At 56.4% G+C, this 15,995-nt stretch overlaps 1 protein-coding gene across 5 annotated transcripts in view; it reads left to right on the top strand.

Annotated features, from left to right (window-relative positions):
* VWCE (von Willebrand factor C and EGF domains) overlaps nucleotides 1–15,995 on the top strand; it is a 30,184-nt gene that overhangs the window by 9,538 nt on the left and 4,651 nt on the right. For 3 of the 5 annotated variants that reach the window (XM_034645789.1, XM_034645791.1, XM_034645787.1), the window contains 12 exons: nucleotides 815–1,248; nucleotides 1,331–1,424; nucleotides 2,645–2,727; nucleotides 4,112–4,199; nucleotides 5,847–5,932; nucleotides 7,201–7,318; nucleotides 7,858–7,943; nucleotides 9,221–9,317; nucleotides 10,331–10,413; nucleotides 11,503–11,593; nucleotides 11,676–11,758; nucleotides 12,067–12,157. In XM_034645789.1, coding sequence (XP_034501680.1) covers nucleotides 815–1,248; nucleotides 1,331–1,424; nucleotides 2,645–2,727; nucleotides 4,112–4,199; nucleotides 5,847–5,932; nucleotides 7,201–7,318; nucleotides 7,858–7,943; nucleotides 9,221–9,317; nucleotides 10,331–10,413; nucleotides 11,503–11,593; nucleotides 11,676–11,758; nucleotides 12,067–12,157 — 1,434 coding nt within the window. The remainder of the gene's footprint in view (nucleotides 1–814; nucleotides 1,249–1,330; nucleotides 1,425–2,644; nucleotides 2,728–4,111; nucleotides 4,200–5,846; nucleotides 5,933–7,200; nucleotides 7,319–7,857; nucleotides 7,944–9,220; nucleotides 9,318–10,330; nucleotides 10,414–11,502; nucleotides 11,594–11,675; nucleotides 11,759–12,066; nucleotides 12,158–15,995) is intronic. The other 2 variants (XM_034645790.1, XM_034645792.1) reach the window with 2 other exon arrangements.

Raw genomic sequence — 15,995 nt, 5'->3', positions numbered from 1 at the left:
GTCACCACTCCTGCCATAACACCGTGGGCAGCTTCCTGTGCGCATGCCGACCTGGCTTCAGGCTCCGAGCTGACCGCGTGTCCTGTGAAGGTGAGCAGTGAGCCACCAGCCCTGCCGTCGGGGGACCCAGGCCCCGCCCCTTCACCACCCAGGCCCCGCCCCTGCCCTCCTGGTCTTGGACCTTCTTCCTTTTCCATCTACTTTTTTTCAATTCATCTTGTTATTTCCAGCTCTTCACTTTCTTTCTCACTTACCTTTTCCACTTCTTATCCATTCGTCCCTTGTCATTTTACTGTTTGCCTAACTCCTTTCGTTTTCTTGCAAGTGGTAAAAGGGAAAAACAAGTGATAGAGGAGCCTGTGACAGGAGTCCCAGGACCCTGGGCTCCCAGGGTCATTTTGGGCAATGTGCTGTCAGCTCACTCTGCCATACTTCAGCAGTGTGCCTGTCAGCATGCGTGTAAGGTCATCCGAGTACAGAACATGCTCTCTCTAGCCCACGGCCAGCTCTCCCCGGGCTGTTCCTGCATCCCGAGCCTCAGCATCCCGTCCTGGGAAGCCACATCTGGGTGGGGGAGCAGGGGACCCAGTCCCAACCTGTCACTTGGGCCTGCTCCTTCCATCCACCTCGGGTGATCGTCACTGCAGCCCCCGGGGTCTTGGGTCGAACTGGTGATATTAGACTTGTTTTGCTGATGAAGAAACTGGTCCAGAGACATTCCATGACTGGTGGTCGGGGAGCTGCATTCAAGTCCCCCAATCTTGCCTCCTGCCCCCCGCTGCCTTCCTCAAGGGACCCTGTGCTTCTGTTTCAGCCTACCCGAAAGCCGTGCTGGCCCCGTCCGCCATCCTGCAGCCCCTGCAGCACCCGCCCAAGATGCTACTGCGGCTCCCGGAGGCGGGTCGGCCTGCCCTCTCCCCCGGACACAGTCCTCCGTCCGGGGCCCCGGGGTTCCCCACTGGAGTCAGGACCACCAGCCTGCCATCTCCCACCCCTGTACCAGCCACATCCTTGCCCTCTGCCCCAACTCGGCTGCTGGCCACCCTGGTGGCTACCCCTGTGCCTAGTGCCTCCCTCTTGGGGACGCTTGGACCTCCCACACAACTACAGGAGGTGACACTGTCCTTGCCCAGAGGCCCAGCGGCCACACAGATGGCACCAGGGTCCCCTGCCTGCTGGCACCTGGGAGCCATGTATGAATCAGGGAGCCGCTGGACAGAGCCTGGGTGTTCCCAGTGCTGGTGCCAGGTAGGTGGGAGGGATCCTGGGGGCTGCCCCGGTCTGGTGTCCTGGGCCTTGTGATGACTGGAACTCCTGCTTCTGCTTCCAGAATGGGGAGGTGACCTGTGAAAAAGTGACATGTGAAGCTGCTTGTTCCCACCCGATTCCCTCCGAAGACGGGGGGTGCTGCCCATCGTGTACAGGTGGGAGCTGGTCTGGGGAAGGCTGTGAGTTCCCCACATGGTCCTACTTCTTCCCTTCCCCAGCCCTTCTGCATCTGAAAGGCTGTTCTCCAACTTTGGGTTACATTAGAATCACTTGAAGGGTAATTCCTGGGTCTCATTTATCAGGTGTGGGCGGGGCCTGGGAATTTGCATTTCTAACAAGATCCAGGGTTATGCTGCTGGACGGGGAACCACACTTTGCGAACCACTGGTCTCTGCTGTGGTATCCCTCAGGGGGAGCTTTTCCTCTTCTGGGGATCCTTTTTGAGCTTCATTCATTCATTCATTCATTCATTCAGTGAGTTTCTCCAGATCTACCCAGTAGTCCCCCTCCCCTGCCCCAGCTCCCCTCCTACAGCCAGAGGAGTAATCCTTTGTAAATTCTGTCCCCTTTCCAATTTACTCCCATAACCTGCTTACAGTTTTTCATTTGCTTCCCCTTGTTGTTAGGATACAGACCCTAAATCTTCACGAGTCCTTCGACAGAGCTTCTCAGAACTCACTCTGCATGGGGATCCCTGGGGTCTTGTTAAAACACAGCTTCTCATTCCGTAGATCTGGGGAGGGGCCTGAACTTCCGTGTTCCTTGAAGTTCTGGCGATGAGATGCTGGGGCTGCGGCACTTGGAGCAGAGGGCAAGACATCTTCCGGAGGGTTAGAATGAGAATAGACTTAGCGGTTTCTTCGTGATAATCGTGACCTTTTACCATGTTCCTGCTGTACACGGAGTCCTGAATGTGAATGGCTGAGCACCTTATATGAGAGGCTGTGGATCCTTCCAGGCCCCTGCAGGGCACATGGTGGTGTCCCCATTTTACAGTAAAGACAACCGAGTCCATAGAGGTTAAGACATATCCATGGTCACTTAGGTAACTGAACGGACAGACCCGGTTTTTGAACCCAGGGCTGCCTGGCTGCCTCTCCTGCCTTACAGGAATAAAATGCCATGTTCTCAATAGAGTTCGGGGTTTACAGACATGAATGGAACCCTCCTGGGCCATCTTCTGCAGGTGTCTCCTGCTTACTTCTCCAGGGGTCCTAGGACCGCCCAGTTCTGGGTGCCTGGATCTGCCACTTCTGGGGCATCCTGGCCGGTGAGAGGAGGTTCCAGGTACATTACGCCTGGAAAAGTAATGGGACCTCAAGCTTCCTCCACTTTGAAGAGGTCTGATGCCTCCACTCCTGTTTGTCTTTCAAAGGCTGTTTTCACAGTGGCGGCATCCGAGCCGAAGGGGAGGTGTTTTCCCCTCCCAGAGAGAACTGCACTGTCTGTGTCTGCCTGGTGAGCACCACAAGGGCCCCAAAGCCTCACGGCTGTTTTCCTAACCTTTGGGGGTTTTAGAGGAAAAGGGAAAGATCGGATGTTAAAGGTGAGCTTGTCAAACGGAGGAAGAGTTCCCAGGTTGTGGATTTTGGTCGGAACCTGTCGAATTTCAAGGCGCGGGGGTCTTTGGAGTCGAGGAGCCTTCTGCTGAGCCAGCAGGCAAACAGGGTCCATCTGTCTAGGAAGGGGAGGGGATGGAACTCCCTCGGAAACTTCCCACCAGGGAGGCTGTTTTTCTCTCCAGGCAAAATATTTGCCAGTACAATAAAGGTATCCGCATTTGGGAGGGAGGAGGCGTACTACCAGACATGGCTTGCTAGGAGTATTATTTTGCTGTAGGCCAATGCTCTTCTCTAAGAATAGTTATTAAACACCTACTGCGTTCCGGAAACGGCCAGGTACTGTCACACAGATTTGATTAAGAGCACTCCGTGCGTACGAGGTTCGGGGCTTGGGGCTCTTTTGTCGCCTCACCCGAGGCTCCTGGCAGCTCGTCTGTCCCTGTTCTACAGATGAAAAGACCGAGGCATGAGCTGGGATTTGAACCGAAGTCCTGCTGTGTCGATGGGTGGGCTCTGCCCACCGCCCCTCACTGCCACCCTCTGACCATCACTGGCCTGGCGGTGAAGGGTGGTGGCCGCTGTGGAAGGGGGGGCGGGTCATGGGGACAGCTAGCACCACCAGCTGCCCCTGTGTGCCACACACCTGCAGTGGCCGAGCACTTTTGTGGACATATTGTGAAACGAATCCTCAGAATCCCGGATGGAGGTGCCGTGTCCAGCTCATCTCACAGGCAGGGAGACCGAGGCTCAGCAGGCTGACGTATGTTGGCCAAAGTCACGCGGCTCATTCATGGAGGAGCAAACACTACTTACTTCTCAGCTCCGGCTGGCTCCAGAGGCGGATTTTTGTTTTTGTTTTTGTTTTTGTTCTTTGCCTTAACTTCAAATTTTGAAGTTTTAAGTTAATTCTTTCAGTTAATTCTCAAGTTTTAAGTTAATTCTTTGAATTGCTGGTAGAGTCACCTGGTTCAAAACTCACGTGCACAGGAAGGTCTCTCTGGGGGAGTAACCCCTGTTTGCCTCTTCTTGGCATCCTTCCAGAGCTTCTGTATGCTGTGGGAGGATGTCCTTGGCACACCCTAGTGAACGCCAGGACCTGGGTCCCTGCACGCTGTCCCTGTTGTCACCGTGGTGGCATTCAGAGGTCTTGGATGGCTTACTTTAGGAGGCTTTGGTGTTAGACAGGGGTGGCGTGAAATAGGGAGTGAGCTGAGGGGCTCCAGGGTCTGGTTCTCCTCCTCCCCTCTGCCCCTACCCAGCACCATCTCTCCCCTCCTCAGGCTGGAAATGTGTCCTGCATCTCCCCCGAGTGTCCTCCCGGCCCCTGTCAGACCTCCCTGAAGTCAGACTGCTGTACTTGCGTTCCAGGTCAGTGACTCTTTGGGGTTTGGGTGGGGGCGTTTAGCTTTTTTGTGTGTTTTGGGGAGCAGGGTGAGTGGAGCAGAGGACGGAGATTGATTTTGGCTTCAGAAACTCAGATCAAGTGGAGTATTTCACAGTGCTGGTTTAATTGGGGACCTACTATGTGCACAGTGGTTCGCATGCTAGATTGGGCTCCCTGCCCAGCTGGCCCCTTACCTCAGGAGGCGCCTTCAAGACAGCCAGGAAAGGGTGTGAGTCCACACTTGGCATGGCTCTGTCTTGAGACTGGGAGGGCGTGTCCCCTTCCCCACTAATGAGTTGGTCCTTTGTTAAAAATGTGGTTCTCTTTTCCTGGGATGACCTCATCATCATCACGAATGTTCCCTGACGGCTCTGTGCTGTTGCTTGCCAGCCCTTGATCTCATTGAATCCTTGTGGCTCAGCCTTGAGGGAGTACTATTCATAGCCCCATTTTATGGATGACAAAACCAAGGCTCACCAAGGTCATCACTGCCCAGAGACATATAACCACTTAATACAAGAACAGAACTGGAAATCAAGCCTACCTGATTGCAAAGCTGGTGTTCTTTAAAAAAATGTTTTTCTTTTAAGTATTGCTTTTAGTTAAGACATTTTTGAATAGGTATACTGCCTATGACGTAGTAACCGTTACCATCTTTTATCAACCCCATTCTGCAGATGGGAAGACCGAGGCTTAGAGAAATTAAGGAAGTTGCCCCAAATCCCTGCCTAGTGAGTTGCATAGCTGGGATTTGAATCCAGGGCAGTCTGACTAAGCCACGTGAGCCTGGGCCAGCTTGCAGGCTGTTTTATTGGTGGGGGGATCCTCAGATGAGAGGTTTTCACGGACTCCTCCTGGTCTCTAGGGGATGGCTTCGGTCCCAGACCTGGTCTTAGGTATCTGGGGCATTCTCTTTTCTTTCTCTCCTTAAGATTTTATTTATTCAACAGAGAGAGAGAGGGAGAGCGAGAGCACAAGCAGGGGGAGCAGCAGGCAGAGGGAGAGGGAGAAGCAGGCTCCCTGAGGAGCAGAGAGACTGATGCGGGGCTCGATTCCAGGACCCCGGGATCATGACCTGAGCTGAAGGCAGATGCTTCACCGACTGAACCACCCAGGCGCCCCTGGGGCAGTCTCTTTTCGTTTCTGCTCTTCTGTTACTCTTTAGTGATTCAGGGAGTCCCCTCCCTTTTTGGTTAAGGGTCCTAGTTTACATGTGATTCATTCTCCATCAGTTTTTTTTTTTTTTAATTTTATGTATTTATTCGACAGAGATAGAGACAGCCAGCAAGAGAGGGAACACAGGCAGGGGGAGTGGGAGAGGAAGAAGCAGGCTCATAGTGGAGGAGCCTGATGTGGGGGCTCGATCCCATAACGCTGGGATCACGCCCTGAGCCGAAGGCAGACGCTTAACCGCTGTGCCACCCAGGCGCCCCTCTCCATCAGTTTTTAAGCAACAGCTTAGTTTTTGTCGAGGGTTTCGAGGAGAGTGGTTGCTCCCTGAGTGTGGCGTGTGCTGTGGAGCTTGGTGCGAGTGTGTTAGCTTCCCGAGGCCCCCCCGACCCACTGTTGCCCTTTCTCTTTAGCTGCCCCAGCCCAAAGACCTTGAGCTGCTCTCCCTTTCTCCTCTGCAGCGAGATGCTACTTCCACGGCCGGTGGTACGCAGACGGGGCTGTGTTCAGTGGGGGTGGTGACGAGTGTACCACCTGCGTCTGCCAGGTAGGTGGGTGTGGGAGAGAGGGCAGGGCACAGGGCTTCCCTGGCATGCCTCGACAAGGAGAATAGGAGCTGCTGTGTAGCAGAAGGGACACTGAGGCAGCAAAGGCATTATGGGCACCTGCATTCACCGAGGGCTCCCCACAGTCTCCTTGAAGCTCATCCTTCAGTAGAGCTATTTATAGAGCACCTGCTGTGTGCCTGGAGCAATGCTGAGTGCTGGGGACACAGCTAAGCACAGGACAGGCCCCGTCTCCTCCTTCAGGGGGCCCACAGCCTAGGTGGGCCATGAGCAGGTGACTAGGGCTTCTGACCGGGGGGGGGAAGGCTTCTTGGAGGGAGGGGTGCTAACTTGAGGTTTGAGGGGTGAGGGACAGATCAGAAGAGGATCCGAGGCAGATGTGGCTGGCAGAGGGCCCTGCCTAAGCAGATGGCAGGAGGGGAGAGCACACGGCCTATTGTCGGGGCCTAAAAATGTCCCTTCTGGCTGGGGCGCAGAATATGGAAGACTGGAGTCAGGCAGGAGAAGAGGCTGGAGACAGGGATGGTGCTTGGGTTGGGGTCCAGTCCGAGAAGCAGAGCCTGGGGCAGGATTCTTGTGTAAGCGATTTTCCGAAGATTCTCAGGAGAAGCCAGCCAGGGAAGCAGGACAGGCAGGGGAAGGAGCCAGGTCTCATGCTGATCCCTCGCTGTGTATCAGTCATTGTATGTATTCTCTCAGCTCCCGGGGAGTGGAGTGGAGAGGTACCTGGAGGGCCTGTCCCCTGTCAGCCAAGGGCAGTACTTAGGGGAAGGGGTCTTGGAGGGGGCCCCATGGCCTCTGCCTCTGACTCAGTCATGAAGGGCTTTGCCAGCCAGACTGAGGGCTCTGGGCTTGGCAGAGCTGCTGATGGGTTTTAGTTTTGGATCCATGCGATCCCATTGGTGCACGAGAACTTTCTCTGGCCGCAGAGTGAGGGCCGGCTGGAGTGAGAGCAGCAGGCTGTTGCTGAAGTGAGGGGAAGAGGTGCTGGGGCTGCAGCCCGGGCAGGCAGGGACCCCCAGCCCAACAGCCAGGACATCCCAGAACACACTCCCAGCCTCCCCCCTACACTTCCTGCCCCTCTCCCCACAACCCTCCCTCCTCCTACTCCTCCCGCTCCTCCCACTCCCTGGAGATCCTTTTCACTTTTAGGAGGGTGACAACAGCCTGCCAGTCTCCTCTGTAGCTTTCAGGAGGCCCAAGGCTGGGGAGCTGCCCTCACTGGGCTGTGCCTTTGGTTCTCTTCCAGAATGGGGAGGTGGAATGTTCCTTCACACCCTGTCCAGAGCTGGACTGCCCCCGAGAGGAGTGGTGGCTGGGCCCTGGACAGTGCTGTTTCACCTGCCGGGAGCCCACACCCATGACAGGTGAAGACCCCCAGCCCTGCATGCCTGCGTTCTGCCCCACACGGGGCCTGGATGCCCTGAAGGCAGGAGACTGCGCCTCACCTGCTGAGACCGTGTGTGTGTATGTGTGTGTGTGCACTTCTAGAAGCATGTCTGTGTGTGAGTGTGCCTGTGTGCGAGCGTACATCTGTGCCTGTGTGCGAGTGTACATCTGCGCGTGTAGGTCTCTGTGAGTGTGCATGCTTGGGCGAGCGCGCCTGTGTGTGTGTGCATTTACGGGTTCGGGGGTAAGCGTCTGTTTGCGTGAGCCTGCCCGTGCAGATCAGGCACGTGTTTGGAGGGAAAACCCACTGAACGAGGGAGCTGGACCGGCAGCTGCGGGCAGCTGCTGGGTCCAGCAGGTGGTGGAATGGACACTCGGGGGGGACCGTCCGCACGGCACGAGTAAGCGGAGGCGTCTGTCCTTGGGTGGGGTGTGCGCTGTAGGTCGGGCAGGCGTTCAGGGCCCTCCTTGGGGCTCGTGCCCACCCGTGCTTTCTCCCTCACTGTCCCCTGGCCAGGCTGCTCTCTCGACGACAACGGGGTCGAGTTTCCGATCGGACAGATCTGGTCTCCCGGTGACCCCTGTGAGTTATGCATCTGCCAGGTGAATGGCCACCTGCACGCCTTCAGCTGCTCCCCCGGCTGCCCCTGCCTGGCCCCGAGCAGCCCCCTCGGCCCCGCCCCGGCCCTCCTGGCCAGGCCTCCCCACCGCTCTGTAGCTGGGCCGCCTCAGCCCACCCTCCGTCCCCCTCCCGTGCCGGCAGCTTTCATGTGTGCAGAATGGGGGTATGGCCTGCTGCCTGGGAGGAGGCCGGGGTCCCAGGAGCAGGATTTCCCGGGCACGGATAACCGAAGGAGGGGGATGGCCTGAGGCTCCGTGGTTCGGGCCTTTCCTGCGAAACTGCAGGGCTTTTATCGAGAACCTAAATCTCTGACCTCAGCTTGTCGGAAACAGCTAAGGAGACGGTACGAGAGTCTTCGAGTCAGATCAGCCCAGAGGCGGACAAACACTCTCGTTTCGGCTCATTGTTTAAGCGCACGTTGGCTTTCCTTTCTGCCTTAGAGGAGCTTGTAGTCCCTGGGAGCTTAGAGCTTAATTTCTCAAAAATGAGGCCCATGCCCCAGTGGTGCATGTGAGACACACAGAGTCTCCGGGCTGCTCAGACCTCTGGATTCAGAATCTGCATTTTAATCCCCCGGTTTCTCGTGTGCGCGCTGGCGTGTGAGAGACACAGCCTTCAAGCGTCTTGGACGCACCGTTAGGGAAAAAGCCTTAGACCCTTGCAAAACTTGGAAATGTTCCATCGGAATTACAGTGGGGAGGAGGGCACATCCGCTGCTTTTCCCCTTTATGACGGATCCAGGGCACTTGTCGTATGAGAAAGCAACACAAAAGCTTCAACATTCAGAGTCTTAGAGGGGAAAAAAAAAAAACCATATGTGGCGCTTTTGTCTTCTGAAATAGACATTTCCGGTGGAGTAGTTTTCTATAAAAATAGGATTTTATTGTACTCCCTAGGTTTGGGGTGAGCGAGGGTTCCAGGGAAAAGCTGAGAGGAGAATTTGGATGGGGTGGTGGTGAGCTTTGGCTGTGGCTGGAGAGGGACAGGAAGCCACGGAGACCAAAGCCCCCCTCTGACCTCCCTTCTTCTTAAATCTGGAGGCTTTCGTGAAGGCTCACACCCCCTTTCCCCAGTAGCCGGTCCTCTTTGTGGGGGACCTGCCACCTCCCAGCGGCATCGGGGCGCCCTTTGGGCAAGCCTCGGCCAGTTTGCAGCACTGCCCTTCCTTGGGGGGCGGGCGGTGCTGGGAGGGTGGCGGGGTGGGGAGGCGGGCCCGGTGTTACAGGTGGGGTCTTGGTGAAATCCTTCCTTCCTTCAGGCAGACGGCTCAGTGAGCTGCAAGAGGACGGACTGCGTGGACTCTTGCCCTCACCCAATTCGGATCCCTGGACAGTGCTGTCCGGACTGTTCTGCAGGTAATTTCCTGCTTGGGGGGCTACTCAGCATCCCCTGCTCCCCTTGGCGGGGTCCTTGACCCCCGCCCCCTGCATTGGGGCTCACCCTGCACCAGGTTCCTCCTGACAAAGGACGGACCGCGTGGGCTCCATGCCCGCGGCTGCACGGGGCAAGCCCATCGCACAGATGAGGAACCCGGGCTTCGGAGGCACAAAGCAGTCTGCCCGAGGCTGGCCCTGTGTGAGTGCTGGAAGCAGATAGATACACTGAGCTTACAGCCTGGATGGGGTGACCAAGGAACCACACCTGTGAAACAATTAGGGAACAGTGAGAGAACATAATGATGTTACTTAATTTTTTTATATTGCTGTTCCCCTTTTCCATGATTTCACAAGTAACATTTTATTGAAGTACATATGGAAAGCAAAAATAAAAACAATTAAAAAGGGCCCCTTCTCACTTTTAGCCTCATGATTTTGTTTTTCTAATCTCTTTTCATGAAGTAAGTATCTCTGTGTCCCATGTCTGTAACATGTATCTGTATCTAACATTTCCCTGTTGTCCTATCACCTGCTTTCGTACTTCCTAGGATGTGATAAATGTCATCGAGGTGGCAGCACTCAGATCGGGCCTGAGCGGGCTTGGGGAAGCCGAGGGGAGAGGTGTGGGGGAATGTTCTGGAAGGTGGGGACTGGCCGAGTGGGTTGGGGAGGGAAGAGCAGAGAGGATGGCTGTGGTGCCTGGGCCAGTCCCTCTGGCCTGATCCTGCCCAGAGAGGGGCAGAGGAGGAGACGCTCCCTTCCCTGGAAGTGGAGAACTCTGATCCCTCTGCTAAATCTAGTGCAGAAAAAAAGAGGCCGCACCCAATCCAGACCTGTGTCTTGTCCCTTCCCCAAACCCTGGGGTGACTGCCTGGGAAGGCAATTGGCCTGACCTTTGCTACCCAGAAAATTCTCGGACCTTCGCCCTTGGCAGGAGCCCGGTCGCCAGCCACGCGCCCGGCCGGCGCTCACCCCCGCGCTCTCTCTGGTAGGCTGTACCTACACGGGCAGAATCTTCTACAACAACCAGACCTTCCCGTCCGTGCTGGACCCGTGTCTGAGCTGCATCTGCCTGGTACGGACCACCCGGCCCTGACCCCCTGTCTGAGGAAACTCCTCAGGGACTGACACACCAGCTCCTGGACCTTGGAGGCACCATCCAGAGCCTTCCATGAGAAAGGTCACTCTGGGTCACGGTGAAAGGTGGCTCCCTCCAGCCCTACCCAGGGCCAGAGAAATCTTTTTAAGCCTGCCCGGCGAACTGTCCTCTGCTTCTGGGTGACCAGGGGGCGTCTGGGGGGCTCCTTAGAGTATAACGTGTGGGCGCTCCCTGAGGGCGTAGGGGAGGGACTCGACCCGGACGCTCGGAGCTGCGGTCTTTCATAGACTCCCGTTACGGAGCTCTTGCTGTGTGCCGGTCTGGCTCTCGACCCTCTCCTTGCATGAGCTCAATTAAATCTCCGGGAGAACCTGGTGAGGTGGGAACACCGTCATCGCCATCTGTGGGTCAGAAAAATGAGGCACAGAGAGACGAAGTCCTTCTTTCCTCAAGCTCCTACGGTAGTCAGCCCAAGTGCCAAGAGTCGGATCCCGGTTTTCTGAGTCTCTGCCCCAGGAAGTGCGCTTTGCCCCCAAGCCAGACTGCCTCAGTCAGAAAAAGCATGTGGGATTGTTCGTGTCATGTAGGGTTGGGAGGATGGGGGAAAGGCCTTCCTGCTCGTGCTGCTGGAAACGTTCGATGCCGCTGACGCTCCTTTGCTGGCAGTGGGTGAGGGCGCGGCGTGGAAAGGGACAAGGTCTGCGGGATCAGAGGAACTCAGGGCGAACATCTCGGCCTCTGAGAGGACCTGCTCATTCACGTGCTTCACGGAGCTCTGGGCTTCTGGGTCCTTCTCGCTCCTTGGTTTTTGGTGCTCCCCTTTCCTGGGTACTTCGTGGGTTCGTTCTGCTGGGGCCTGTTGACAGAGGGGCTGCGCGAACGAGGCCAGGCCCTTGGCTTTGTGGGGCTTGCATTCTGTCAGGAAGACAGACTCTGCCTGAGTGAATGAACCTCTCCCCTCACCACGGGGCTCCGACGGGCACTCGGGGGCTCTGTGGCCGTCCTTCCCGAGGGTACCGGCGGCGGCCCAGAACAAAGGGCTCGTGTGTTTTCTGTGTCGTGCAGCTGGGCTCCGTGGCCTGCTCCCCCGTGGACTGCCCCATCACCTGCACCTACCCTTTCCACCCCGACGGGGAGTGCTGCCCGGTGTGCAGAGGTGAGTGGCGGAGCCCCCGCCGCACGTCCGAGGTTCCCGGGGAGGCCTTGGCTCTTACGCCCGGTCTCCTCTGTCCCTGCAGACTGCAACTACGAGGGAAGGAAGGTGGTGAACGGCCAGGTGTTCACCTTGGACGATGAGCCCTGTACCCAGTGCACGTGCCAGGTAAGCTGGGCCTGGGGACTCAGGACCGTCCCGGCCGGGGGACTGCTGTTTGCCTTTTGTCCCTTTGTGAAACTCCGAGTCCCCTGAACCCACGGGAGCCCATCTTCCTCCTGCCTTCCCAACTTTAAATAGCAGCCGGAATACCTTGGATTTGATGGTATCCTCCCTCTTTGTGGGCTCCTTAAAGCGGCCTGGCGCGTCAGCCTCTGTCCCAGGATCTCTCTGTGGGTGGAGGAGGTGCGTGGGGACACTGTTCTGGGAGGGAAGATGATCTGGGCTTCCTCACGTGTGTCCTTGTGCTTCCCCAGCTGGGAGAGGTGAGCTGTAAGAAGGTCCCCTGCCCTCCGGCCTGCTCTGACCCCTCTGGGCCCCCCGGGGACTGCTGTTCCTCTTGCTCAGGTAAGCGGGCCTCTGCGTCCTGCCGCTTCTCCACTGTCTTTCTTCCCTTTGTCCTTCTTCCCAGAAACCTAGAACTTGGAAAGGGCTGGATGTGCGAAGTCCAGGCTCAGAGAGGGAATGTGTTTTGCCCGAGGTCACACAGCCAGCATGTGGCGAGGACAATCCTGTTCCCTGGACTTGCTCAGCCTCACCCAGCGTTCCTTACACCACACCGTGACCCGTGTGTTGGTTCGCTGTTCCTTTCCCTTATTACCTCCTTTCCTGATCTCTTCTGCTTTCTTCCTTTTTTTAAAAAAAATTACAATTTAGGAAGTGAATGACTTGTGGAAGAGTAATGGCTAATTTGAGGTGAATACTCCTTAGGCACTGGGTTCCTTTTCACAAGGAGCTAAGTGGAGATAAGTCCCGTTATCATCTCTGTCTTCCCGGTGAGGAAACGGAGGCACAGAGAGGTGAAGTGAGGTGGTCAAGGTCATACAGCTGATGGGCAGTAGAGCTGGGATTTGAGCCCCAAGTTGGTGCCTTTCGCTCCTTCATCATCTCGACTCCTGACCATCATCTTCATCTTGTCTTTCTCCATCGTGAGTGTCCATCCATCCGTGAATCTTTTGGCAAAGGTAGAAATAGGACACGGACAACCTGCTGGGACGTGTGATTTCGAAGTACTGACGTGGCCTATGGCTGGCCGTTGTCAAAAGCTTCCGGACAGCCTGGTTCGCTCACTGCTGACTTTAACACTGACATTTAGGCAGTTTCTTGCTTCTTTTTCTTTCCACCCATCATGGATCTACCATGAGAAATCTTGGGTCAGACAACTTATTTTTCAATTTTTGTGGGTTGCATTGGGGCCCTGTGGTTAGCAGGTGGCGTACTGGGTTGTGGGGCGTTGGGAGCCCTGTGGGACCTCCTGCGGCAGGACAGCGCGTCACCAGATGGGGGTCCTCACCCAACGGGGGTCCTCAAGAAACAGGAAACTCACCATGATGCAGCTGGCTCCCCCCAGTCCCACCAACTCTACTCTCTGTGTCTTGAATTGAATTTTTCTGATTGAACATGGCCATAAAGTGACTTCAATGTGGCTATTTCATGCTTCCTTTTAAAAAAATATTTTATTTATTTATTTGAGAGAGAGTGACTTCAATGTGGCTATTTCATGCTTCCTTTTAAAAAAATATTTTATTTATTTATTTGAGAGAGAGGGAGAGAGGGAGCACAAGCAGGGGGAGGGGCAGGGGGAGAGGGGGAAGCAGGCTCCCCGCTGAGCAGGGAGCCTGACTTGGGACTCGATCCCAGGACCCCAGGATCATGACCTGAGCTGAAATCAGACACTTAACCAACTGAGCCACCCAGGTTCCCCTACATTACTTTTTTAAACTTCCAAGAAGACAGTGAATTTTTCTACTGATTTGTGGCCTGGATTTCCCCTTGGATAAAATACATGTTTAACTCCTTCAGCCTTTGGCAGGGGATCCTCCATATTTAGGGTCGCTCTTCGGGTCCGAGGCCGAAGAAGAGCTGCCGTCAGGGCTGGTGGGGCTGGAAGCCGCCTGAGCCCCTACAGCCCTGTTGTCGAGAATCGTCGAGCCCTTTGTAGATGTTGCTTCACTTAAACCGCCACAAACTCCTCAGCAAACCATTATTCCCCCTGCTGTCCGGAGAGTAATCGTTAGCTAAGATGCCACGCCAGGTACGGAGCATGTGACCTGGGTGACCTCATTTATTTGCTCCCAGGAATGTGGGAGCATGGCTGATTAGATCTCCATTTTGCAGATGGGCAAACAGAGGCTCAGAGAAATTCGGTTTCTGTCTTAAGGCTGTGCTCAAGTTGGTGGCTCTGGGCTCAACCCAGGTCTCTCTGATCCCTTACCCCCGAGCTCTGCTGCCTCCAGATGGGGCAATGGAGGCCCAGGAGGTGAGGCGCAGAGCCCGGCCCCTTCTCCTGGAACACACTGCTTCTGCGACGTTCGCCACGTGCCTCTTCCTAACAAGAGCTCCATACGAGGAGAAACCACTTCCTGTTGCAGTAGAATATGAATTGTTTCCTTTTGATCATTCATAAAAGTCACAGTTTCCGTGAGGTATAATTCACATACCGGACAAGTCACACACTCAAGCATACAATTCGGTCCCCTCAGGCTTATTCAGAGTTGTGTGACCTTCCTTCCGGTGATTTTCTAAATACAGTCATTCCAGGCTTTTTGGGCCTGGCAGCATCTGTCTCTCCTGATCATGGCTTTCTCCAACACTCTTCCTTCTTGTGCTCCTTCCTGCCCCATGTTCTCTTTGCCTACCTTCTTCCTTCGCTTGTTCTCTCCCATATATCAAGCCCTTATGATGTGCCGGGCTCCAGGCTGAGATTTTTTAAAAAAGTTTTTTTTTCAATAGACTTTATTTTTTTAGAGCAGTTCTAGGTTCCCAGCAAAACTGAGCGGGGATAGAGCCTCCCCATCTCAACGGCCTTTGCCAGACGGTACATCTGGTACTGTCAGTGTGCCTCCCGCCCTCACACGTGGTTATCAGCCGCCGTCCGTGGTTAACATCCGGGTTTGGGCTGGGATTTCTCACGCACCATTCATTCCGTCCTCAGAGTGGCCCTGGAAGTCGTTAGGAGGCCCGTTTTACAGACGAGGACACAGAAGCCCCGTGGAGTTACGGGCCTTGTACAAGGTCACACGGCCAGTGCCTGGCAGAGTGACTTTGGCGGACTGCCTCCCTCTGCTCGTGGTTCCTGTTTGGTCTCCGCCTGGAGGGAGCGCCCAGCGGGGCCTTCCCAGGAGTGAGAGGCCTCTGTGCCCCGCGCGGCTCGTCCCAGAGCCGCCTCGGCCGTCGGGGAGAACCACAGTGCATCTTGTTTCCTCTACCTCTCTCTAGATGGCGCGGAGCGGAAGGCAGTGGACGTCGGCAAGGTGGCTCGGAGCCCTCGTGGAGATGCTGAGGCCCCCGTGAACTGTAGTTCCTGTCCAGACCCCCCGGCAGCATGGCCTCGGAAGCCTGTGCCCCATGTCCTCCAGCGCCTCCTCAGAACGAACCTGTCTTACGTGCAGACTTTACCCGCGAGCCCCTCGGGAGCCCAGGCCTCACCCTCACCCCCTTTGGGGCCTGGGGGCACATTCCCAGGGGAGCCCGGGGCCTCCCAGCGCTCAGCAGGGCCTCCGATCCCCCCAGGAGCCTCCACTCTACCTCCAGCCTCTCCCGGAGCTCCTGGGCCTCCTGTTACTCCAGAGCCCTCAGCCTCAGCCTCTTGGGCCNCAGCGCCCAGCGGGGCCTTCCCAGGAGTGAGAGGCCTCTGTGCCCCGCGCGGCTCGTCCCAGAGCCGCCTCGGCCGTCGGGGAGAACCACAGTGCATCTTGTTTCCTCTACCTCTCTCTAGATGGCGCGGAGCGGAAGGCAGTGGACGTCGGCAAGGTGGCTCGGAGCCCTCGTGGAGATGCTGAGGCCCCCGTGAACTGTAGTTCCTGTCCAGACCCCCCGGCAGCATGGCCTCGGAAGCCTGTGCCCCATGTCCTCCAGCGCCTCCTCAGAACGAACCTGTCTTACGTGCAGACTTTACCCGCGAGCCCCTCGGGAGCCCAGGCCTCACCCTCACCCCCTTTGGGGCCTGGGGGCACATTCCCAGGGGAGCCCGGGGCCTCCCAGCGCTCAGCAGGGCCTCCGATCCCCCCAGGAGCCTCCACTCTACCTCCAGCCTCTCCCGGAGCTCCTGGGCCTCCTGTTACTCCAGAGCCCTCAGCCTCAGCCTCTTGGGCCCAGACAGCCACCAGAAGGCCTTCTTCACCTGCCATTGTCCTGACTGAAGCTTCAGCCCATTCCATGATGGCCTCCGGCCCCTCAGAGACCC

This window comes from Ailuropoda melanoleuca, chromosome 16 (assembly GCF_002007445.2).
Source record: "Ailuropoda melanoleuca isolate Jingjing chromosome 16, ASM200744v2, whole genome shotgun sequence".
Lineage (NCBI taxonomy): Eukaryota > Metazoa > Chordata > Mammalia > Carnivora > Ursidae > Ailuropoda > Ailuropoda melanoleuca.
Note: the sequence above shows the minus strand (reverse complement) of the source record. Positions and strands in the feature narration are given on the sequence as shown.